The 24660-nt window shown below is 41.1% G+C and overlaps 1 protein-coding gene across 4 annotated transcripts in view; it reads left to right on the top strand.

The window, feature by feature from the left end:
* Window positions 1-24660, top strand: part of Stau2 (staufen double-stranded RNA binding protein 2) — a 262426-nt gene that overhangs the window by 128803 nt on the left and 108963 nt on the right. For all 4 annotated transcript variants that reach the window (XM_050142109.1, XM_050142107.1, XM_050142108.1 and 1 more), the window contains one exon: window positions 13690-13997. In XM_050142109.1, coding sequence (XP_049998066.1) covers window positions 13690-13997 — 308 coding nt within the window. The remainder of the gene's footprint in view (window positions 1-13689; window positions 13998-24660) is intronic.

Raw genomic sequence — 24660 nt, forward strand, 5'->3', positions numbered from 1 at the left:
CCAGTGCTCAGGATTTTTCAGCTGCAGACTCATCAGAATTCACTCCCCTGCCATCAGGGTCTGGTGCTCAGAGCAGCTGCAGGGTGCTCAGAGCAGAGGAAAACAGGCTGTTTACAGGAAATTCAGGGTCTGGTGGTCCGCAGTCCCCAACAATCCTACTCAGGACTGGGAGCTCCAAAGTGTCTTATTCTCTGCACATGTCCAGTTGTGGGTCTGCCCCAAAGGGACCCCTTTTAATTCTGTCCTTTTATGGTTCTTTCTGACAAGCTAGGTGATGATGGGTTAGCTCTCTGAAGTCACCAAACTTTGCTTATAACCAAAACTGTGTTTTCAAGAGGGCCCATACGCTTGAATTTTCCCACGTCCTGTAGCAAATAACATCCCTTGTTTTGGAGAGCGTTGGCATTCTCTCCTCTTATGAACTGCTTCGTTCCTTGGGCACAACTAAGGAGTCATTGCCCTGTGGTAAAAATGTAATGCAATGGCCCCCTTCTCTTGGGATGATGATCAGGTTGCCAGGTACAGAAGGTAGCTTCTAACACGCTTGGTTTCTGTGTTCTGATGTGGGAGGAAGGAAGTGCTGATGCTCCAGGATTCTCAGCCTGCTCTGCCTGTGTAGACTACTACTTTATGGGTTACAGCTGTGTGGAAGGAATCTTCCAGCATTTTGGCTTCATAAACCAGGAATTTGGCTCCTAAAGCATGGTCCAGGATAAATGAGGAATTCTGGTAGTCTGTGCCTTCCAGAGGAGACTGTGCTGTATTCCTTTCTGGGGTGCTGAGCAGCAAGAGAACTGCATCAGAGAAAGGGGAGCACTTTGTGGTTTGAAGAACAGAAGAAGCGAGACACTGACTAAAGTTAGTGTGACTCTTCTGTTAGTGTTAAAGTTAGTGTGACTCTTCTGTTAGTGTTAAAGTTAGTGTGACTCTTCTGTTAGTGTTAAAGTTGGTGTGACTCTCCTGTTAGTGTTAAAGTTAGTGCGACTCTTCTGGTTTTCTCATCCTAGGCTTGACACATGTCTGCAACAGAATATACAGGGAATGTCAATCAGAGAGTGAGTCCCACCTCAGCTTCCAGGGATGCCCACAGTTTACTGGGGCTTCATTGTGTTGGCATGGTTGATTGAATCTCATTGGCTGTGAAGTTGCTATTAGCCTCAAGTCTTGTAGTTCAAAACCCCAGCTTTCTAATCACACTCCTGGTCTTTCTGACATGATGTCCTTGCCCCCCACTATCTGCAGGCCCACCATTGGTTATCTAGCTAGCATAAGCCCTGTGTGCTCCATCACACCCACCAGGAATAATAAAGACAGTCTTTCCCCTTAGGAAGTTTGAGGGGGCATTGGATGTTGCTTCCCAGGAACTGAGAGCAAAGGCTATCCATATTATTTATTTCAGAAGGAAATTGTTTTGTTTGCCAGATTTCCTTAGGATACTTTCCAGACTGTTAAGTTTGTACTTGTTATGGGCACATGCATCTTCTCAGCTCATCATTTGTAAGAAGATTCTCCCACTTTGTTTTAATTAATACTTTTATGGTTCATCCCTTTTCCTTACGCTTTTATTTTTAGTTTAACTATATTGTTTTATTTGATATGAGTGTCTTGTGAATAGCATATAGTTAGTGTACCCTTTCTCTAACTTAAAATGCCAATCTTCTTTTAAGTAGCATATGTAGATAACTCATATTTGTAACTAGTATACATTAAGCCTTAAGTCTGACATTTTGTTTGGTTTTCTATTTTTTTTTTTATTTTCCTGTGGGTTTCTTGACTACTTTTTAGAACTCCACTTAGAAATTTGAGATTATCTAAAGTGTCTTGTTGATGTCATTTATGTAACCTTTTCAGTGGTTGCACTGAGTTTTGTGATATATATTAGCCGCCCCTTATTCTTACAAGGTACATTCCATTAAAAAATTGTGGTGCTAAACTTTTTAAAGACTTTTTAAATTAATTCTTTGACTTCTCATCGTCCATCCCAATCCCATTCATCTTCCTGTTTCTTTATATCCACTCTTTGCCCTTGCAACCTCCCCCCACCCACCCAATAAAATAAAATTTAAAAGTGAAAAACCAGGATATCCGGTTGTTGCTTTGTGTCATGGAGATTCTGCAGCTTTGACTCTACAGGTTTGGCCCCTTCACTTGGTCCAGCAGTTCGTAGATTCAGTGGATGTTAGGGTGGGCCAACTCATAGCCCTGGTGCTCAGCTTAGGTGGTAGCTGGGTTGGTCAGCCTGCCAGCTCTCCTGCATCGATAACACCAGGGAGAGCTAGCCAGCATTGCCCAGCTAGCTCACCCAATGCAGCAAGCAACAAGAAGCTGGGCAATTCTCCTGCTTTTATGCCCTCAGGGCTGGCTCACCATCACCCACACCACCAGGGCCAGCTCTACTGTTTGCCCAGGTGAGATGCATGGCCTGCTCTCCTGATCTTTGCAGTTGATGAGGTGCAGGGCCAGGTGGCAAGGGGTGGGGGGACATCTTTCCCTCACTCATGCCACCACATAGCAGGCAGTTCTCCTGCTCTCTCAGCCTCAGGGCCAGTTCACATGCACCCACATCCACAAGGTCGACTCTGCTGCATTGTGTGGGTGAGGTTCAGGGCTTGCTCTCCCAAGTGCTACAGGGCGGTAACACTAAATTGTTAATATGCTGTTTTTTCTCATATGACCTGCAGTTTTGCCACAGTACCAGAGCTAGTCTGTACTTTGGTTTTATGTCCAAATGCTTCTTTTTGCTCACATCATTTCCCCTTCTCTTTCCTTCCTCTAATCCCTCCCATGTCCCCTCCAATCATAGCCTCTTTCTCTTCAATTGTTTTATATTATGTGCATGCATAAATGTATATACAACAGACTACATCTAACCAGCCTGCTTGTATGTATGTTTTCAAGGATGACCACTTAGTGCTTGATAACCAACCAAGAAACCTCATTCCCAGGGAGACTGACTCTCCTGCTCTCAGCTTTCCCTCGTTGCTTGTAGTTTTCTGTCTAGGAGTGGGGCCCCGTGAGGTCCACCCTTGCACATACGCTTGTCTATTGGAGTTATTTTTGTCCAGGTCTTGTTTAGATTTCCACATTGTTGAGCATCATGAGTAAAGCTTTTCTGCTATTCTAGAAGACACAATCTCATAGTAGATTTCCTAGTCCCCTGACTCTTAAAGTCCTCAGGCTTCTTACTGTGCAGTGTCCTGAGCCTTAGGTGCAGGAGTTGTGCTGTAGACATATTCATTAGGCATGTGCATCCTGTGTTTAGTTGGTATCTGTGTTTTGAACAGTTACGGTTACAAAGAGAAGTGAGACAATAATTATCTGTGGGTTCAGGGTAAGTTTTAAGATGCATTTAGGAAATAGGGTCTAATAAAGTGGTGATAGTAGGTTCTCTATCTCTAAGATCCATGACCTCAATAGCCCTAGGTAGTTGTTCAGGTTTCCAGTACCAGGCATGTTTTCCTTCCTATTGAGTGAACCTTAAGTCAATTAGAAAGCTGTTGGCTATACCAAGAGTATGTACCAGTAGTGCACCCTTAGGGATACTGACGTGGGAGTCCTTTTGTATGCTGCAATGTGTTGCTTTTATTGGTTGATAAATAAAGCGGCTTTGGAGTATGGCAGGGCAGAATATAACTAGGTGGGTGGGAAAGCCAAACTGAATACAGGGGGAAAGAAGGCAGAGTCCAGAGAGATGCCAGCAGCCGCTGGAGGAGTAAGATGCCACAGCATTACTGGTAAGCCACAGGCCACATGGTGATACACAGATTAATAGATGTAACACGAATGAGGGCCTGCTTGTTTGTTGGGGTTTCTGCCCTGCCCTTTACCCCACAACTGTTTAGCCCCAAAGAAAATCACACATAGGTCTCCATAAATTATAAGCTGATTGGCCCATTAGCTCAAGCCTCTCACTAGCTCTCACATCTTAATTAACCCATTTTTCTGATATATGTTAGCCATGTGGCTCAGTACCTTTTTCAGTGGGGCAGCTCACATCCTGCTGCTTCGGTGGTCTGGGCAGGAGTGGGAGGAATCAACTTCCTCCTTCCCAGAATTCTCCTGTTCTCATTACATCATTTCTACTTCCTGTCTGGTTTTCCTGCCTATATTTCCTGCCTGGCCAATCAGCGTTTATTTAAAATGTGATTGACAGAATACAGACAATTCTCCTGCAAATAGAAATAGGTTAATTTAAGTGTAAGTGCTAGCCAGCAAAAACCTGAGCCATCAGCCAAACAATTATAATTAATATTATACCTTTGAGTGATTATTTTATAAGTATCTATGGGACCGGTGGGTCAGAGAAAAGCCTCTGGCTACAGGATACCTTGTCATGCTGGTCACTGTGGTTCGTAGGGTCCCAGCTGGGTAGGACTGTTGGTTGCTTCCCTCCCTTGGAACCTTGCATGGCACCTTCCTGTGCTGTGAGTGTTAGTCCTCAGGGAGGAGGTTCTCAGATCAGATTTAATTTGGATCCTTCAAGTCCTCTGTCCAAAGTGTATGATGTCTTCACCTCTGAGAGGCAGCCAAGCACAACAGCCTATAATATTTTGGGAAAATCTTGGACTCCCCTAACCAACAACTTGAAAGGGAGTTTCTGATGCCTGGTACTGGAGTTTCTGTTAGTCAGTGGCTCTCTTAGTGGTGAGCATTGTCTGCCCAAGTGAAATAACTTCACTGTGTGTGTATATACATACACATCTATATATTACATGTAATTTTAAGTAAATAAAAATAATTTTCCTTGCAGCTTTTCAAGCATCCTTCATGTTATTTTCCCCCTCCCTCTCCCTGCTCCCTGTATTGTCCGACCTCTTCCCCAGTTAAAGCCTTTCCTTTGTTTCCCATTTCCCTCTTTATATCATTTTGGACCCATTAGCAAGGAAATGAAGGCTTCTTTTTTTAATTTTTATTTATTTATTAAAGATTTCTGACTCTTCCCCGCCACCGCCTCACATTTCCCTCACCCTCCCCCAGTTAAATCCCCCTCCCTTGCTAGCCCAAAGAGCAATCAGGTTTCCCTGCCCTGTGGGAAGTCCAAGGACCACCCACCTCATAAGTGATAGTGCAATAGTCTAGTAGTGGTGGTTAAGGAATAATCAAAAGGTGAGTATCATATACACTGCGGATGACGTGATGATCCATGTCCCTGTGAGCTGGCATGAGATGCATTCTTCCTCCACTCAGCTATTGAACTTATCCATTGTGTTTTAATTTTATTGTAAGTTTTAAAATTTCCGTTTGGTTCTTATAGTCTGTATCTGTCTCTGTCTCTGTCTCTGTCTCTGTCTCTCTCTCTCTCTCTCTCTCTCTGCTTCTCTCTGCTTCTCTCTGCCTGCCTCTCTTCCTCCTTTCTTCTTTTTCCTCCTCCACCTCTCCCTCTTTCTGTCAGGCTGGCTCTGAGCTTGAGCTTGATATGTTCCTTCCACCTCTGCCTCCCAAGTTTTGGGATTACAGGCCTGTGCCATCAGCCTGCCTATCTTTTCCCCTCCTTTGTTCAGACCTTTCTATTTGCTGAGGTTCCCTGTTTTTCACTTGTGTTACATATCTATATTTGCCCCTTGAAGAGTTTTATCATGGCTGTTGTAAATTTTTTGTTAGATTATAAGTAAAGAAACCTCTCGTTGTTGGCTTGTTTTACTTTTTCACTCAATTTGCTATTTTTTTGTAGTTATTCTTTTAACTGGTGTTTTTTTTTTTTAGAAAAAATCTAGGTAGATTCTTACTATAAATTCTAACATTGCTCATTATTACTCAAGGTTATAGTTACTTTTCTATTGCCATGAAGAGATGCCATAACCATGGTGATTTATAAAAGTAAGAGTTTATTGGTACCTACAGTTTCAGAGAGTGCACCCAGGACCAACTTGACAGGGAGCATGCAGGCAGGCAGGCATGGGACAAGAGCAGTAGCTGAGAGACTACATCTGATTCACAAATAAAGAGCAGAGAGAGAGGGAGAGGAAGAGGCAGAGAAAGAGAATCTGACTGAGAATGTCATAAACTATTGACTTCAAACCTCCACTGATACATCTCTTCCAAGAAGACCACACCTCCTAACTTTCCCAAATTATTCTACCAACTGGGACAAACGTGAGCATGGAGACAGGGGGCATTCAGACCACCACATTCAGGTATCCTTGAATGAATTCACCTAACAGCAGCTTTCTCATCTTTAATATAGGAGAATGATAAGCCCTAGCTCATGGTGGTTGTGGGAGTTGAGTCATGCTAGTGAAATACTAAAACAGTGCTAGCAGTATGTCAACAGTGTCGCTGTGCACAGTTGTTACATTCAGAAAGTCCCACATTGTGAGCATCAAAGGCAAGATCAGGAACAAAAGATAAGTGGTGGGAGAATGGATTCAGGACCTTTTAAAATAAAGGGTGAGTGTAATGGAATGTAAGAAGCCCCAACAGGTGAATGTAATGTTTAGTTAAGTCCACAAGCAAAGGCGAGTTCAGAGAAGACACAGACCTAGGGTAGTTCCTTGAAGAAACCCTTATCCATGACAGCAATGAGCAGTTGAACACTGCACAATGGCAATGACTGTTTAGAAGGACTGGATTCTGTTTTGGCAGAAGTGTTTAGTTTATCCCAATAGAACAACAATTTAAAGATCCTTAAATGTCGATATCTTAAATTGTTATTTGATTATGTTTTGAGTCATATTATTGAAAAGCAACTTGATTTCACAGCATGAAGAAACTGGATTTTGTTTGATCTATATAGTTCCCAGTGTTCAAATCTAAAATCACCCAGACACAGACTACCAATTACACAAATCTGTGTCTGTGGCAGCCCTTTTTAGACTCTAGGAAGGAATCAACTCAGCTGAGACTTTGGTGTGTAGTATGAAACCACAACTCCTTTGGAGTGCTTACACTGAGATGCTGCTGTAAGGATTGACAACATCTTTATTGCTCCTTTGTATTCCTCTTGGAGAACAGCCTTGTCATTACAGGATGAGAGCCAGGGGCAATAATATAATCCTATAATCCCAGTGTTCAATGGGCAGAGGCAGGTTGGCTGACCCTTGGGGCCAGCCAGGGATATGTAGAGGAATCCTATCTAAAAGCAAAACTAAGAAACCTTCAATCTGAAGTAATGATGTTAACATTTTTAACTGCTTTCTCTTTTTATCTTGAATTTATTTATTATTATTAGTTCTATGACAAGTTATATGTGTGGTGATTGTATTCATTTCTCTTCAATTTCTCCAACATCCACTCCCCCATTCCCCACCTTTCTTGTTTCTTGACTTACTGAACTAAGTATATAATTTAGAGTAATAGAATTTAAATTATTTAAAAAGAATTATACATATATAGTGTATGTGTGTGCAGATAGTAAAAAAGATGGAGAAATTGTAGCATTTCATTTAATCAAGTTCGAAAATATTTTTTATTGATTTTTTTTTTATTGAGCTCTCCATTTTTCTCTACCCTCCTTCCTGCCTCTCTCCCCCCCTTCAACCCTCTCCTAAGGTGCCCAGACTCCCAATTTACTCAGGAGATCTTATCTTTTTCTACTTCCCTTGTAGATTAGATCCATTATATCTCTGTTAGAGACCTCTTTGTTATCTAGGTTCTCTGGGATTGTGATTTGTAGGCTGGTTTTCTTTGCTTTATGTTTAAAAACCACTTATAAGTGAGTGCATATGGTAATTGTTTTTCTGGGCGGGGGTACCTCACTCAAAATGTTGTTTTCTAGCTCCATCCATTTGCCTAAAAAAATTCAAGATGTCATTTTTTTCTGCTGTATAGTACTCCATTGTGTAAATGTTCCACATTTCCTCATCCATTCTTCAGCTGAGAAACAGTTAGGTTGTTTCCAGGTTCTGACTATGACAAACAATGCTGCTATGAACATAGCTAAGCACGTGTCCTTGTGGCACGGTTAAGCATCTTTTGGAAATATACCCAAAAGTGGTATTGCTGGGTCTTGAGGAAGGTTGTTTCTTAATTTTCTGAGAAATTGCCACACTGACAGCCAAAAGGGCTGTACTAGCTTACATTTCCACCAGCAATGCAGGAGTGTTCCCTTTACCGTACAACATCTCCAGCATAAGTTGTCATCAGTGTTTTTGATCTTGGCCAGTCTTACGGGTTTTAGATGGAATCTCAGAGTTGTTTTGATTTGCATTTCTCTGATGACTAAGGATGTTGAACATTTCCTTAAGTGTCTTTCAGGCATTTTATATTTCTCTGTTGAGAGTTCTCTGTTTAGGTCTGTACTCCATTTTTTGTTGGATTATTTGTTCTTTTGATGACCATTTTCTTGAGTTCTTTGTATATTTTGGAGATCAGACCTCTGTCTGATGTGGGGTTAGTGAAGATCTTTTCCCATTCTGTCGGCTGTCATTTTGTCTTGTTGACCGTGTCCTTTGCTTTACAGAAGTTTCTGGAGGTCCCATTTATTAAGTGTTTCTCTTAGTGTCTGCACTGCTGGGGTTATATTTAGGAAGTGGTTCCGTGTGCCAATGCATTCAAGTGTACTTCCCACTATCTCTTCTATGAGGTTCAGAGTGGTTGGCTTTATGTTGAGGTCTTTGATTCATTTGGACTTGAGTTTTGTGCATGGTGATAGATATGGATCTTTTTTCATTTTTTCTACATGTTGATATCCTGTTATGCCAGCACCATTTGTTCAATATGCTTTCTTTTTTCCATTTGATATTTTTTGCTTCTTTGTCAAAAATCAGGTGTTCAAAGGTGTGTGGATTAATATCCGGGTCTTCAATTTGGTTCCCTTGGTCCTCTTGTCTGTTTTTATGCCAATACCAGGCTGTTTTCAGTACTGTAGATCTGTAGTAGAGTTTGAGGTCAGGGATTGTGATGCCTCCAGAAGTTCTTTTATTGTACAGGATTGTTTTGGCTATCCTGGATATTTTGCTTTTCTGTATGAAGTTGAGTACTGTTCTTTCTAAGTCTGTGAAGAATTTTGCTGGGATTTTGAAGGCGTAAGTCATAAAACAATCCCACACTAGTTTAGAATTATGATTAATAAGAGGGTTATTTATTTAAAGGGAAAACTTACAAATCACCATCCTAGACAACAGCCCTCTGTGCCACCAGGAAAGGAGTCTAGTAACCGGAAGTGAGTCCTAAGCAAGAGAGAGAGAGCAAGGCTACCACTGCTTTTTAAAGGGAAAGAGGCTGCACCCAAGTGGGCTGATATCTTAAAGGCTATTGACTGAAAGAGTGGAAGGAGCTCCCGCAGCAGGACTTTAATGGGCATTGCATTGAATCTGTAAATGGCTTTTGGTAATATTGCCATTTTTACTATGTTATTTCTACCTACCCAAGAGCATGGGAGATCTTTCCACTTTCTGGTGTCTTCTTCAATTTTTTTCTTCAAAGATTTAAAGTTCTTGTCATACAAGTCTTCCACTTGTTTGGTTAGAGTTACTCCGAGATACTTTATGCTATTTCTGGCTATTGTGAAGGGTGATGTTTCTCTGATTTCTTTATCAGCCCTTTTATCATCTGAGTACAGGAGGGCTACTGATTTTTTTTTAGTTTATCTTGTATCCTGCTACATTACTGAAAGTGTTTATGAGTTGTAGAAGTTCCTTGGTAGAATTTTTGGGATCACTTATGTAAACTATCATATTATCAGCAGATAGTGAGAGTTTGACTTCTTTTCCAATTTGTATCCTCTTTATCGCTTTTTGGTGTCTTTTTGCTCTAGCTAGGACCTCAAGAACTATATTGAATAGATATGGAGAGAGTGAAAAACCTTGTCCTGTTCTTGATTTCAGTGGGATCACTGTGAGTTTCTCTCCATTTAGTTTGATGTTGGGTGTTGGCTTGCTGTCTTATTTCCTTTATTATGTTTAGGTATGTTCCTGTATCCCAGCTCTCTCCAAGACCTTTATCATGAAGGGATGTTGTATTTTGTCAAAAGGTTTTTCGGCATCTAATGAGATGATCATGTGGTTTTTATTTTTTAGCTTGTTTGTATGGTGGATTACGTTGACAGATTTTCGTATGTTGAATCATCCCTGCATCTCTGGGATGAAGCTGACTTGATCATGGTGGATGATGGTTCTGATGTGTTCTTGGATTCAATTTGCCAGTATTTTATTTAGTATTTTTGCATCAATGTTCATTGTTGTAATAGGAGCGGCTAGTTTATACCCCAAATAACCACATGGAAATTGTATTAATTAAACACTGCCTGGCCCATTATCTCCAGCTAACTCTCACATATTGATCTAACCCATTTCTAATAATCTGTATTGCTACTTGACTGTGGCTTACCGGCATAAGTCTAATCAGGTCCATCTCGAAGAGGAGAGCCATAGCGTCTGCCACACTGCCTTATAGCTCCCAGCATTCTGTTCTGTCTACTCTGCCCACCTAATTTTCTGCCCTAATAAAAGGCCAAGGCAGTCTCTTTATTTAACCAATGAAAGTAACACATATACAGAAGACCCTCCTACACCAGTTCATGAGTAAGATAGGTCTGTTGTTCTTTTTCTTAGTAATGTCTTTATGTGGTTTGGGTATCAGTAATCTGTAGCCTCATAAAAAGAGTTTGGCAATGTTCCTTCTGTTTCTATTGAGGAGTATTGGTATTAGTTCTTCTTTGAAAATCTTGTAGAATTCTGAGCTGAAACCATCTGGTTCAGTCCTGCTCTTAGCTGCTTTATTTTGAATGAGAAAAATCTACTGCTGCCAAGAATTCCTTCCTAATCTTTACCTCAGTTGGAAAAGGCGATCCTGCCTCCAGGAATCTCAGAACGAAACTGAAAATATTTTCATAATGTCAATTGAAGTGTGATAAACTGCATGTGCAGGCACACTTTGATCCCTTTGACACGTTTATAAGTTGTGAGGTGACCATTTTTACCTGCCAACATTTCCTCATGCCTTCTGTAGTCTGCCGCTCTTGCCAGCTCCACTCCCAGGCAACCACTGACCTGTCCTCCGTCACTGTTAATAAAGGCAACGTTCTTCAAGTATAATATCGAGTCCAGAGTAGGAAATAAGGCACTTTCAGATATTTCTGTGGGAATGTGAAATGAGTACAATTTTTTATTCAGAGGGCACTTCAGTAATGTAAAATAAAAAAGAATCTCAAGGTCCAAATCAGAAGCAGAAGGAGAGAGAGCACAAGCAAGGATCTCAGGACTGCGAGGGGTGCACCCATACACTGAGACAATGGGGATGTTCTATCGGGAACTCACCAAGGCCAGCTGGCCTGGGTCTGAAAAACCCCGGGTTAAAACCGGTCTCGCTGAACATAGTGGACAATGAGGACTACTGAGACCTCAAGAACAATGGCAATGGGTTTTTGATCCTACTGTACCTATTGGTTTCATGGGAGCCTAGGCAGTTTCGTGGATGCTCACCTTACTAGACCTGGATGGAGGTGGGTGGTCCTTGGACTTCCCACAGGGCAGGGAACCCTGATTGCTCTTTGTGCTGACGAGGGAGGGGGACTTGATTGGGGGAGGGGGAGGGAAAGGGGAGACAGTGGTGGGGAAGAGACAGAAATCTTTACTAAATAAATAAATAAATAAAAAGAATCTGAAGTGCATAGCCTTTGAGTTAGAATTCTACTTCCACTTAAAGGAAACAAATGTTCATGTGAACAAGAATTTAACTGCAAGAATGCTCATCATTATGTTTATAGTTGCCAAAATTAGAAACAAATTCAAGGTGCAGCAGTGTGATTCTTTTTTTTATGTAGTACTGGGAAGAGCTCTACCACTAAGCTGTTTCCTACCCTAATCCTGGAGCTGCTTAAGAACAACAGTTCGTATAACCAAAATGCCATGCTTTTAATACTAGGACAGAAGTGTTCTTTAGTAGAAAACAGAATTATTGTAATGGTCTTGGATTTTATTTCTCTTGAAGTTACAACAAGTAAAATGTATGTAGATGAAAAGGACTAAAATCATCTTTGTTTTGTCTTATGCTGGCTGTGTCTTCTGCTGGCTGTGGAGATTTTGCTGTATTTTCTCCAGTTCCTTTTTTCTTCACATTTTTGAATCAATTTTTTTTTAAATTGAAAAATACTAACACTTATTAATACAGAACTTGAAAATGAACCCAAAGGTATAAAGAGCCCTATAAAACTGAGTAGATATTTTAAGCTGGTTTAGTTATGTGAAAGCACAAAGCTTTGTTGTGCTGTCAGAATCGGGATCCAGGAACCCTGCCTTCGCCCTTGCAGCTTCCACTCTCTGGATCTGGTGGTGAGACACTGTCGGAGGGCTCTTGCAGCACAGACTCTCCAGACCGCTACCATGTCCCTGCTGTGCGTCTGCTCTAGTTCTCTCCTCACTCCTGTACCTGAGATCTATTTTTATTTTCTTGCCCTAACCAGCTGTCAATGACTTCCAGCCAGACAGAATCATTGGCACAGTGCCCAGAACCACACCCCTTAGAATTGAAGTTAGGAGCAATGAGGGAGTGGAAGAAAATGCGTGGACATGTGTGTATAGTCCTCAGCCTGGACAATCGGAATGTGCGTCTGGAGTATAGGCTCTTTATAAAGAATATGGTAGAGTCAGAAGGACTTCCTGTCATCTGAAAATGTTCAGACACTGTAGTGTCAGTGATGGTAGACCAGTGCATGATCAAAGCAAGAGAATCATCTAGACTGTGAAGCCCTGGACCCTTTTTATCTCCACAAACATACCAACTTGCAAGAGTACATACATGGGCATATTCTGTTGATGAAAAATCTGGAACTAGCAAAGAGGCTCCTGAACCCCAGGCAGTATGAAAACAGCCGTGTGAGACTACTTATACCAAAAGTGGTAGGGCAAAATTAAATATCTTTGTGCTATATTCCTAGCCTGTGGCGTTGTTCTTAGAACTGAGGCAACCCTCCTACCAGATCCAAGATTCTTCCTAAGAAGGGAAAAAGATGATCATGTGCCATTACTTCAGCTCTTCTGAGGTCCATTCAAATGCTTGATTTCTGTTTAGCCTGTCTGAGAATGCTAGTGGATGTGGCATACTCAGCCCCCCAGGGCCATTGAGAAGAGAGAACGGTAAAGGTTGTAATAGCCACTTTTCCTAACCTAATCCAGAACTAACAGTTGAAAAGCTTTCATGTCTGGAGAGATGACTCGGTGGTTTAAAGTATTTAATACTCTTATGGAAGACCTGAGTTAGATTCCCAGTACCCACATCAGGTGGCTCACAACTGCCTGTAACTGCAGTTCTAGGGATCCAACACCCTCTCTAGTCTCCTTACAAATACATAAGTATAATTTAAAATAAAAGTAAAAAGAATTTGTGATTCAAGATGGCAGCAGCGATACCTGCGGGACCTTTCAGCAGCTCTAGGGAGTCTGCTGTGCTGCCTCCTGAGGTCATGTTGGTGTCGTGGTCCATCCTGCTGCTGGAGGTCATTTTGGAATCCATGTTCCATGGTGTCACTGGGACCATGTTGAGGTTTGTCTCTGAAAATGATATTTGAACTGAAGCTGTCTTCATTTTGTCTTCTTTGCCTCAGTGTTTGGGGGTGTTTTCTCTTTTAAATAAGGTACAAGACCTTGAGCTTTAGGGTGAAGACGGTGCTCATTCCCAGTCCTCCCATTAATGGGGAGTTTCTTGTTTCTTTTTCACTGTAGCAAAGGAAGCCATTGACTTAATAATGCTATAAAGTGTTTCTGTTTTTATTAGTTTAAGTATATTAACACCGTGCCTTTATTTTATTCATAGCTCCAAAAGGAATTCTTCATCTTTCTCCTGATGTTTATCAAGAGATGGAAGCCAGCCGCCACAGAGTGACCTCTGGCACGACTCTAGGCTACCTGTCACCCAAAGATATGAACCAACCTTCAAGTTCTTTCTTCAGCATGTCTCCCTCATCGGCTAGTTCAGCCACAGTTGCCAGGGAACTCCTTATGAGTGGAACATCTCCTACAGCTGAAGCCATAGGTTTAAAAGGAAGTTCTCCTACTCCCCCTTGTTCTCCAGTACAGCCTTCAAAACAACTGGAATATTTAGCAAGGATTCAAGGCTTTCAGGTATGATTGAAAAGAAAAAAAACAAGAAAAAGTAAAGCAACCCATTAGCCCCAATCCTTCATCTCTGTCCATCAGAAGGCTCATTTTTGCCTGCTAATGTGGTTCCATGCCACTTGCATTGTAAATTATTTAGGAACACAGAAAACAGAAGAGAGCCACAGCACATGCCTTGCTTCCTCTCACTTCTGTCCAGTAATTCTCTTGCTGCCTGACTCTCTTCCATATTCATACTCACATTTACACTCTCACTCACTGTCTCCCACCCCCTCACTTCCTTTCCTCCTTCTCTCCCTCTCCTCTTCTCCTCTCCCTCCATCCCTCCATCCCGGCCTTCCTCGTCTCTCCTGTCTTCCAATTGAAAAGCTGCAGTTCCATCCAGTTGATTGGCAGTTAGTTTTCAGCACATAACTTTCAAGGCACCTACCAGCCACCACACATGAGCTTCCCTTCCCACGGTTATCAGTTCTTTTAAAAGCTCTCATAAATATAAAGGAGTGTTGGTTTTGTAGGGTATTTTCCCCAAAAAGGGACACAGAATAAATAAGAGGAGAAGCTTCCTTCCAAATCCATGCACACAGATGAGCTGTGTGCTGGCTGAGCTCACCACACGCAGCTGTGTTATACCTCAGACAGCTAGACGGCATTGTTTGTGTGTCTGTCTTCTTACTTTGTTTCCCACAAACAAGTTCTGCCTTGAGACATGGGGTGTTGGTGTTTTACATCATTTCCCCTCTTTTTACAAGTATGGTTGAGTTTTCTGCTGATGATTTGAATTAAAGGCAGTTTTAAATTTGCCATCCTACAGTGAGTGATAATGCAGGTACATTTTTAAGGTTCAGCTTCCTTGAAGCATATTACCTTAGGATTCATTAAACGTGGGACTGACGGTCGTGGAATGCTTTCTAGTTGTTTGAGGTATAATAATGACTATCAGCTGTACTGGATCATGTGCTGATTTGGGAATGAAGCTTCTCCTCTATTCTTTGTTCCCTTTTGTGGGAAAAATACCCCATAAAACCAACACTCCTTTATGAGAGCTTTTAAAAGAATTGCTACTGTGGAAGGGAAGCTCGTGTGCTGGCTGGGAGTTGCCTTGAAGCTGTGCACTGAAATCCAGCTGCTGGCCTGCTGGATGGGGCTGCAGCTCGCCTCCGTGTGAGAATCCACGACTCCCTACCTTTCACTGTTTTCCACCTCCATCTAATCTTCCCCTCAAGACCAAAACCTGTACTTTCTTGTGGAAATGTTCTAGAAGATCTGTATTGTGCAGAAGGATCATGTGCTGTGAAAGTCTCGCGGGGTCATTACACAGTGAGAAAGAAGATCATGTGTGGGGAGGATTTCGCATGTTTGGTTTGGTTTTCTTACTTCACAGATCCCTTCTGAGTCCTTAAACTCTATCGCCAGGTAGTTGCTAGTGTTTTTAAATCAGATTATTAATATGAGGTTGAAGAAGATGTTACCAATGATTGACTCTGTCATCTGAAATTTAAATGCTGAATTTCGAGTTATAATTTTAGAATTTGTTGTTTACCTTAAGAATTACAATAAATCGCTGTTTAAACAAAAGACTTTGATTCATATAGTTAAAGTAATAGAATGATATTAGTTCTACCAATAATCTACATAAGATAATTTAAAATAAACTGTGCTGCAAAGAAACTCATTTATAAATGTACTCCTTGAGAGATGTCTGCGAGTGACGCTCCACTTCTGTACACACAGCACAAGTTTCATTCAGCTCTGGGGTGAGTTTTCCTTCGTTCAATAACAACAGATATAATTTTGCTGCCAGAAGAACTGAAGTTTTTTTAAGTTCTTTCTGCATTAGTTCTTGGCAATGATAATGGCTATAATTTTATCCTATCTTCACTTTAACCAACATGCAGTCTGCTACCCCCGTGGCTGGGCTGGATGTTTAGGCCGCTCTTAAAAGCTTGTGCTGAGGTAATATGCTCTTATTTATGGGCAGGTTAAACATTTCCAGATCTATGTAGCATGGTTTTTACATATTGACGACTCTAAGCAGATGTCTGACTATCACTGTGCTTCTTCGCTGGGATGGGCTGGTGCTGATGGAAAGTGTGCTGCCGGTGGTCACAGTCCGCAGCTGCAGCCAGCAGCCGCTCTGGGAGTGGACTCCAGGCTGTCACACATATTCCCATCATGCCACTGTGGAAGGTTCTTTGTAGTTAAGAGTATTAAAGCATATTTCTTTTCTGGGTAATTTTCTCAGGTAGAAAATCATACAGAATTTTTGTTTCTTATATGAGCTGATTAGACTGTAGCTAGAAATTTTAAGACCAGCTTATTAGAGATTGTATGTCCTTCTGTTACCTTTATTTCTGGAATTTGAAAAACAATAAATGATTTTGTTTGTTTCTAGGTCAGTAACATTTCATTTCATTTCACACTGAGCAGTTGTCATTCTGTAAGAATGTTGCGCAGATTCTCCTTGGGCCTTCCTTTGTCCATTGCAAATTGACTGAAGACTAATGAAGCTACTCTATGTGTTAGTTATATTGTGTTGCTAGGTAAAAATGCTTGAGACTTAAAAAAGTTGCTTTAATTTAATTTTATTTTCACTTCCCAGTCTTTAATTGAAATTTGCAGATGACGGAAGGCTGGTTTGCCAAGGCGAATGCAGGTGTCATGTGCACACCCTTCTGTCTGACCCACTAGAGTAACAGAATCATTACACAGTGCACACTCACAGCAAGCTGATGCCCCAGAGCCCAGTGAGACTGACATGCTCGTTCCTGCTCACCCCTTTGTTCTCAGTAACTCCCACCCAAGAGTTTACATTCCTGTAACTGCGCCAGTTCCTGGTGTGTGCGCCAGAGGGATCAGATCCTCTGGAGCTGGGTCACAGGTGGGTGCTGGGAACTGGACTCAAGGCCTTTACAAGAGCAATCTGCTCTCACTGCTGAGCCATCTTTCTAGCTCCTACCACCAAAATATTTTTAGTATCTTAGAAATATGTCTTTTGAACCTTTTCATAAATGAGTATTTTTCTCTGAAGTTTTATTGAGTATATTTTAATTGTCTTTTTAAAACTCTGAGCATTCGTTCTGATACATCATTTTTAGAAAAATATGTCACTGGTTTGTGAACCCCAGATGTTGTCTAACATAATAGTCTGCATCTATAACTCTGCACATTTGAGAAAAAAGTCAACAGTGTAAGTAAGTCCTAGTGTTGCAGGGTTTTTTGTAAACCTTGCTAGTCTTTAGTTCCAGTACCACACGGCTTCAGAGTTACTCAGTATTGTAAGGAAACCATGACAGAGATGGCTGGAACCCTTTGACCTTCCCTTCTGGACTCACATTACTAGTAAATAATAGAATGATCGATTTCTTGTTTAAAGGAGACATTAAGAAAATTTAATTTGAAATGAAAATAAATAATTTTTGTAGATTTTTTTTCTTAGATGCATTTAATTGCACTTTGTTCTTCTCTGAAATTGGATCAATAGTCACTGAATGGTATAATTTGTGATTCCTTTAAGATAAAATATATTATTTTATTCCTCATATTAATGATATAAGAAAGCACTTAAGCTGGGCGATGGTGGCGCACGCCTTTAATCCCAGCACTCGGGAGGCAGAGGCAGACGGATCTCTGTGAGTTCGAGACCAGCCTGGTCTACAAGAGCTAGTAGCTCGAGGACAGGCTCCAAAGCCACAGAGAAACCCTGTCTCGAAAAACAAAAACAAAACAAAACAAAACCAAAAAAAAAAAAAAAGAAAGAAAGAAAGCACTTAATTGGTATTTCAGTTAAACTATTTTAGTTTATTTTTCAAAATGTGAGTTTTAGATAGTGGTGTCATCCCTAGCAAAAGGAGAATATAGACTCAAAGAGGGAACTTCTTCTTCAGATAAAACTTACACTAATACATTTCATCCGACTTCTCTTGAGAAGTTAGCTGCTCTGAGTTCACTGTGGTGCTCCAGGCTTTTCAGTGTTTATTTGTGTTTGGTGTGATATTAATGCAGATCGCACTGTGGTGGGGACACAGACAGGTGGAAGAGACTCGGCTCTTCCCTTGTCATTTCCACACTGGATGTTTATATATTGAGTGGCTGTTTACAGTGGGATACTCTTGTTGGTGGTGGTGGAGGTGTTTTTTTTTTTTTTAAATGGGGTACGTGTTTCTAAATGGACAATAAAGGACAATTTTGCAACTAGAATATGGAGAAAGAAGCCATTCCTCTACACTCCATATAGCACTGTACCCGCCATTTTACATCCCCCATTTCACATTCTCCTTGCAACATGACCTTTACTGTGTTACATCTGAGCTCAGACTCTCATCTAAGGTATGATGCAGATCACAGTATAGAGCAGCAAGAAGGACACACGTGTGGTTTTGGTCTGGGCTTAGCATGTGCTGCTGTGGTTTCCAGTTATGCTTGAAAGCACCTCTTGGGTTTAGCATCAGCTACTTTTCAAAGACTTGAAAAATTAGGTTTGTATTTAGTCTTCCTGCAGTGATCTTGAAACTCAAGGGTATTCTTTAGGCAACTCAAGTTCATGCAATTTGACTTACTGTGTTAGATATTGTTACACTTTACACTGGCTAGACCCCCTGAAGTTTGCAAACTACACATCATATAACTGTTATAAAAAGGGGTTATAGAACACTTCCATTGCAGAATCCCAAATCACCTCACTTTACTGAAAGGTAAAAGACTGTAAAGAAAAATTCCATGTTTGAAGAAAGAAATGCTGGTATATATAAGAAAACATACTTTGATGAGAACAGGTTTGAGAAACAAGGTCTTGAGTAAAGAGTCCATAGTTTTCCACTGCACTGTTCAAAACTGACGCTATTCTAAATAGTTGTAATATATACATTAAACAGTACCATTTATATAAACTTTGAGAGTAAAGGATGACATGCTACATTTCCCACATAGAAACATAAACCTAGTGTTTTAGAACTCTAAAGGTAAAGACGCTCATCTTGAGCCTTTCTGCAACAGCATGGACATAGTAATTTCAAGAGAAATCTAGTCTGCAAGGAAGGTAGAGTCACTCCATTACAGGAACTTCCTCAGTATCCACCTGAAACAAGTGACCAGTGTAGGAGAAAAAAATCTGTAATCTTGTGTCCTTCCTAAGTCAAATAGTCTGTGACCTGTTTTGTTTGTCAGAAGATATTTCAACTCAACATGAAGACTTTTCTATTTGGAATTCTTTGAAGATAAAATATCTGAAAGAAAATTTGTTTTTTATTTTAATGTGGATTGTATTTCTTTTTAGTAGAACGATTGGCGATGCTGTGGATTTTTTTTTTCTACCCCTGACATTTTTTTTACCCATTGTAGGGCTGACAGTTGTGTCATGTTGTATGATTCCAGTGTTGCCCCTTTTTCCAACATTCAGTGCTCTCTATAAAGATACCTAAATTTCCATATAGGTTATTTTCTCCTTACACCAGGAAACTCTTTAATTTTATTGCATCGATTGACTGGCTGGTTCGTTGGCTGCCTGGTTGGTTGCCTGGTTGGTTGGTTGGTTGCCTGGTTGGTTGGTTGGTTGATTGGATAGTTGATTGATTGACTGGTTAGTTGGATGGTTGATTGGTTGACTGGTTGGTTGATTGGTTTGTTGGTTGACTGGTTGGTTGGTTGGTTGGTTGGTTGGTTGGTTGGTTGTTGAGGGTGGGGCTTATGTGTGTATGATTGTGTGTGCATGTGGAGGTCAGAAGAGTCTCCATTCTCTCCTTCCAGAATGGGAATTCCAGAGATTGAATTCAGGTCATCAAGCTTGACTGAAGGTGACTTTACCATCTCACCAGCCTCCACAAAAGAAAGGAAACACTCTGAAATAATGAATACAAATGATTGTTCAAACTCAACCCCCCCCCCCAAACACATGGGGGTATGTCCCTATTTAAGAGACACAAGGATTAACAAGGGGAGGAAACTGATATTTATGGACTAGCTTGTAGTATACATTGATATAGGCATTATGTACATTATGTCAAAAGTACCTGACACATTTGTGCTTGCAAATCTTTTGCTGCTCACTATTTTTTTTAATTACAAGACATAATAGTTGTATGGTGTTTGAAGACCGGCCCCTGTAGTAGGGCTAGTGTGTGGTGCTAGCCTGTGGTCTATGAATACGAGTTTGTTTTAACCAAAAGCCAATAATGAATAGCTTTATTTCTGCCTTAACTTCATACCACTGGTCTGAGACATCTAAAAATTTTGACTGTTTTGAGCTGAAAGGAAATTTGGGTTTTGTTCTAAAATAAGTGGTGGTGCACACCTTTGATCCCAGCACTCGGGAGGCAGAGGCAGGAGGATCTCTGCGAGTTTGAGGCCAGTCTGGTCTACAGAGTGAATTCCAGGATAGCCAAAGCTATACAGAGAGACCCTGTCTCAAGCAAAACAAAACAAAACAAAAATTATATATAAATATTTAAGGATATAGAGATTTAATATAATTTTAGTTACTATCCTAATTGTGCTTATGTTTTAAATCTTGGCATATTTTAAGTTCTAGAAATTCTACCACCTTGATATGGCCATGGCCTCATCAACAAAAGATTTAGGAATGATGAGATGGCCCATTGGGTAAAGATACTTGCCACCAAGACTGACAGCCTGAGATCCATCCTGAGGACCCACAGGGTGGAAGGAGACAGCTAACTCCTGCAGCTTGTCCTCATCCTCCACATACCTTGTCATGATGGCACAGGCATCCACCCCATACACAAATGTTAAATAAGTAATATAACAAAAATACTTAACTATCAGAAAAACATAACTGTGTATGCTACTATCCTATTTAAATATAAGCAAAATCTTGAACCAAGTTTATTGATTGGAATATTTTGGAAAACAAAGACTCCTGGAAAATGTTACTAAGTTCACAGTTTGAATTTTCACTATGGGTAAAGAAGTAGTAGTTAATATTGACAAACTTGTCCCTTCATTTAGTTTGTGTGTGAAGAACCAGATGGATACAAGCTTAATCAGACTATAAAATTTTATCTCACTGTACGCTGGAAATTGGTGGAGCAAAGGACAGGAAACAAGCCCTTGTTTAGACATTGAGCAAATAAAGCACTGAGTACAGAAGTGATGGTTAAGGTGGGGACTGATGGGTAAGTCAAACCAATACAGAGAGCCAAGAACCCCTGTCACAGAGAAGCAGCTTCAGGCAGAAGAGGCAAAGTACTGAAGACGTAAGTGGACTTTGTGAACGTTGGTGGCGTGGCTAGTGGGGAACCTGAAATGCCGTGTATGTTTCATTGGGAGTTCACTATAGGCAGACTTTGAGTACAAATATGATTGATGTGCAGAAAGATCGTTCTATATACATCGTAAGCAAAGGCAAACAGGCAAAAAGACCCGTTGAGGTCTTTTTATACAAATGTAAGAAAAATGGCAAAGTTTGAATTATAATAGAGCCAGCAAGCATAACAGAATGAGGTTATAATACAGTCATCTCAGATGTAACTGAGACCACTCAGCAGTCTTGTCTCGACTTCAAAGCAAGAGTTACATGTGTTGTTAGCACTTAAGTGTGACCATTTGATGGTATTATGAGTGTGAAGTGCGGCAGGCAAGGTTTTTCCTTCACTGTGGATAAGATGGAAAAGCTCAGCAGAAGTGGGGAGTCTAATTTTTATACCTATGAAACTTTTCCTGCCTGTGGGATGTTAAGTGGAGTTGTACACCTTGATGGGTGGTAGCAGATGGAACACACAGATCTGAGTCATTGCTATATAGATGGGACTGGGTCCGTGGACGCAAACAGAGTTAGCTATGGAGAGTGGCCAAGTCCTGATGGATTGCTCTAACATGCAAGAGATCCATTTGGTCATTGCTGTAACCAGTACATTTTGAGCCCCTACCACCAGGCCAGACCAGACCAACCAGCAGAGCATGTGACACTGAGCATATGGTACAAACATAGCAGTCAGAGAGCAGGAGTCTGGAGCGTGCAGAGAGGAAGGAAATTGCTTAGGCATGTCTGTAGGGTCAGCATTACGGCTGCGATGCATCATTCGGAACTATGGCAGGTATAGATACTGACACTGGGCTTAGGTTGTGATCACCTTAGCTGTACTTTTTAATGTTATCATCAACACTGTCCAGAAATAGTTTACAGACAGTAAAATGTACTCATTTTAGTTGTAGAGTCTGCCTCCCTTCTAAAATGTCTCCGACCATGTAAAGTCTGTGAAGTGTGTGCTTGTGCCTCATTGCCTCCCCAGCTCTGGACAGCTATGGGATCCTTTGTGGCACTGAGGGTGTCTGCTTTTGTATGGATGGATTCAAGCTTTTGTTCTTGAGATTCATCCTTGTCTTGTGAGTTGACACTTTGTTCCTGTTTGTTGCTAACACTAGCCCATTGTATACCAAAAACTATCTCTCAGTTTATATAGCCCATTGGATGGCTGTATACCGAAAACTGTCTCTCAGTTTACGTGTTGATGGACATTTGGGTTATACAAGTTTTGCACTATTATGAATAATATATTTCTGAACATTTATATGCAAAAGTTTATCCAATTTCTGTTTCCCCTTGGGAAAACAGCCTCTAGTGGAATTGCTGGCTCATACAGTCAGTGTACACGTACTTTTTATTCAGTGTTGTGTCCCGTACCAGTGTGAGGGCTGCTGCTCCTACGTTCAGTCTTTCTAACCCTACCTATTTTATTGGGTGTGGTGGTGTGCCTCTGATGTCCTAGCTGTAGGCCACTGTCACTTAACCAAGTCTTTTTAAAAAAGTATATTCTCCAAGAGTTTCACAGTATATACAGTGAAATGTGGTCATACCCACACCCCCTGGGTCCTCACGTACATCCTCTTACCAACCTCATGTCCTCTTTTTTTTTTTTTCAAGTATAACCCTAAATTATATTACACACACACATACACGCACTAAGTCCCCTTAGTGTGCTGATAGATGTGTGGGTTAGAGTCATCCACTGGAGCATAGGGAATGGCCCAGTGGCCACACCACCAGTGGTTCACTGGCCATGTATGAAGTGCCCGCAGTCACTGTTTCAAATTGTGTTAAACTGCTATTTTCTTTTTTTTTTTCTGTTTTGTTGTTGTTGTTGTTGTGTTGTTTTGTTTTGAGACAGGGTTTCTCTGTGTAGCCCTGACTATCCTGGAACTTGCTCCATAGACCAGGCTGACCTGGAGGTCAGAGATTTCCCTGCCTCTGACCCATCTTTTTATAATGTGATTTTTTGAAAAGGTTTTATGTTTTGTTGAAATAAAATCTTTCAGTACACCCCCTCCCCCAGCAATGGATTTTGCCCATTTGGTCTTATCTAAAAAACCCTTGGTTACCTAAAGTCTCAAAGACTTTTTTTATTTTTAAAGCTATATGTGTCTGTGTGGGTTCCTCCCCAGTTAGCAGAGAGGTTGGTATGTAGCCTCAGGGTGTTCTCTGAGGAAGTGTGTCAGCAGTATCTCCTCCCTGCTCTTGCCTGTTCCTGAATGTCTTTACATTTGAGAAATGAACTCTGGATCATCTTTTGTAGAGGAGTCTTTGCCTTTTGGTCTACTAGCCTCTTATGCCTCTTGGACTGAGCTATAAACTATCTTCCCCATGCTAATACCCTGGGTGACCCCCAGTTCTTTTTCTTCAGGATCTGTGGCTTTCCCCTGTGGTCCCTCTATGCTGTGTGGTACAGTTGTAAGCCAGTAGTTGGGACGATTTATGGCCAGAAAATTTGGAAGTCTACTCTTTTTTGCCTCTCATGGTGTTGAGGATTTATGCCCTAAATTTCAAGTCAGTTGGCTGGCCCCAGGCCCCCTGATAGTTGAAGATAGTAAACCTCCACATAGGTTTCTGTCGTTTGACCTGTGCGGATTGGAGACCCACCACCTCAGCCAGCGTTCATTATCTTCCCTGTACTTTTCCATCGCGCTCTCCCAGCCGGCAGTGGGAATTTGGGTAGTTTGTATTCCAAGTAGAGTCTGCGTCATTTGTACAGCTCTGTTGCGTCTAGAATTTCTTCCTTAAATATCTAGCTCTTCTGCCAGCCCTGAATCCCTTCAGCCTCTTCCAGCTGCCAACACTTCAATTTTACATCTGGAGACTATGGGAAATAGACTGGCCTCGGCCACCAACACCACAAAGTATAGGCATAAAATTATACTTTTTCCTATGTGAGAGTTTTGGCCTTTCAGAATGAAACTCTAACTTGATTATTCCTGAATTTGATCATATTCCAGCCTTCACATATTTTTTAAATCTGGGTCTTACATTGATACCTGCAGGAGACTTAATGAATTCATCCTTCCACTACCAAAAGTTAGAATTCTAACAGTACTATTTTTAATTCCATTGAATCAACCTTTTAATTACTAACTTGTAATTGTGGCCTTTACCAACAGGAATAAAGCAAAATGTGGAAAAATCTATGTATACAAAGATGCTCAATATCTAATCTATTAACAATGCTTTCAACAAAAGAAAAGTATTCTCCCAAGATTTGGAGACCTGACATCAGCACTTGGTGGCAGGGATGGCTATTTCTAGAAGTTCTCAGAATATTCTACTCTAGACCTTCTCTAGCTCCCGTGGCTGCAGGTCCAAGCTCCTCGCTACGTAAATTCACCATTTATGAGTCCTTCTCACAGCCTTCTCCATGTCTGTATCCACACCATCTGCCTTCTCTAT

The sequence above is a fragment of the Alexandromys fortis genome, unplaced genomic scaffold (genome assembly GCF_014885135.2).
Source record: "Alexandromys fortis isolate MF-2015 unplaced genomic scaffold, M_Fortis_MF-2015_v1.1 scaffold_41, whole genome shotgun sequence".
Lineage (NCBI taxonomy): Eukaryota > Metazoa > Chordata > Mammalia > Rodentia > Cricetidae > Alexandromys > Alexandromys fortis.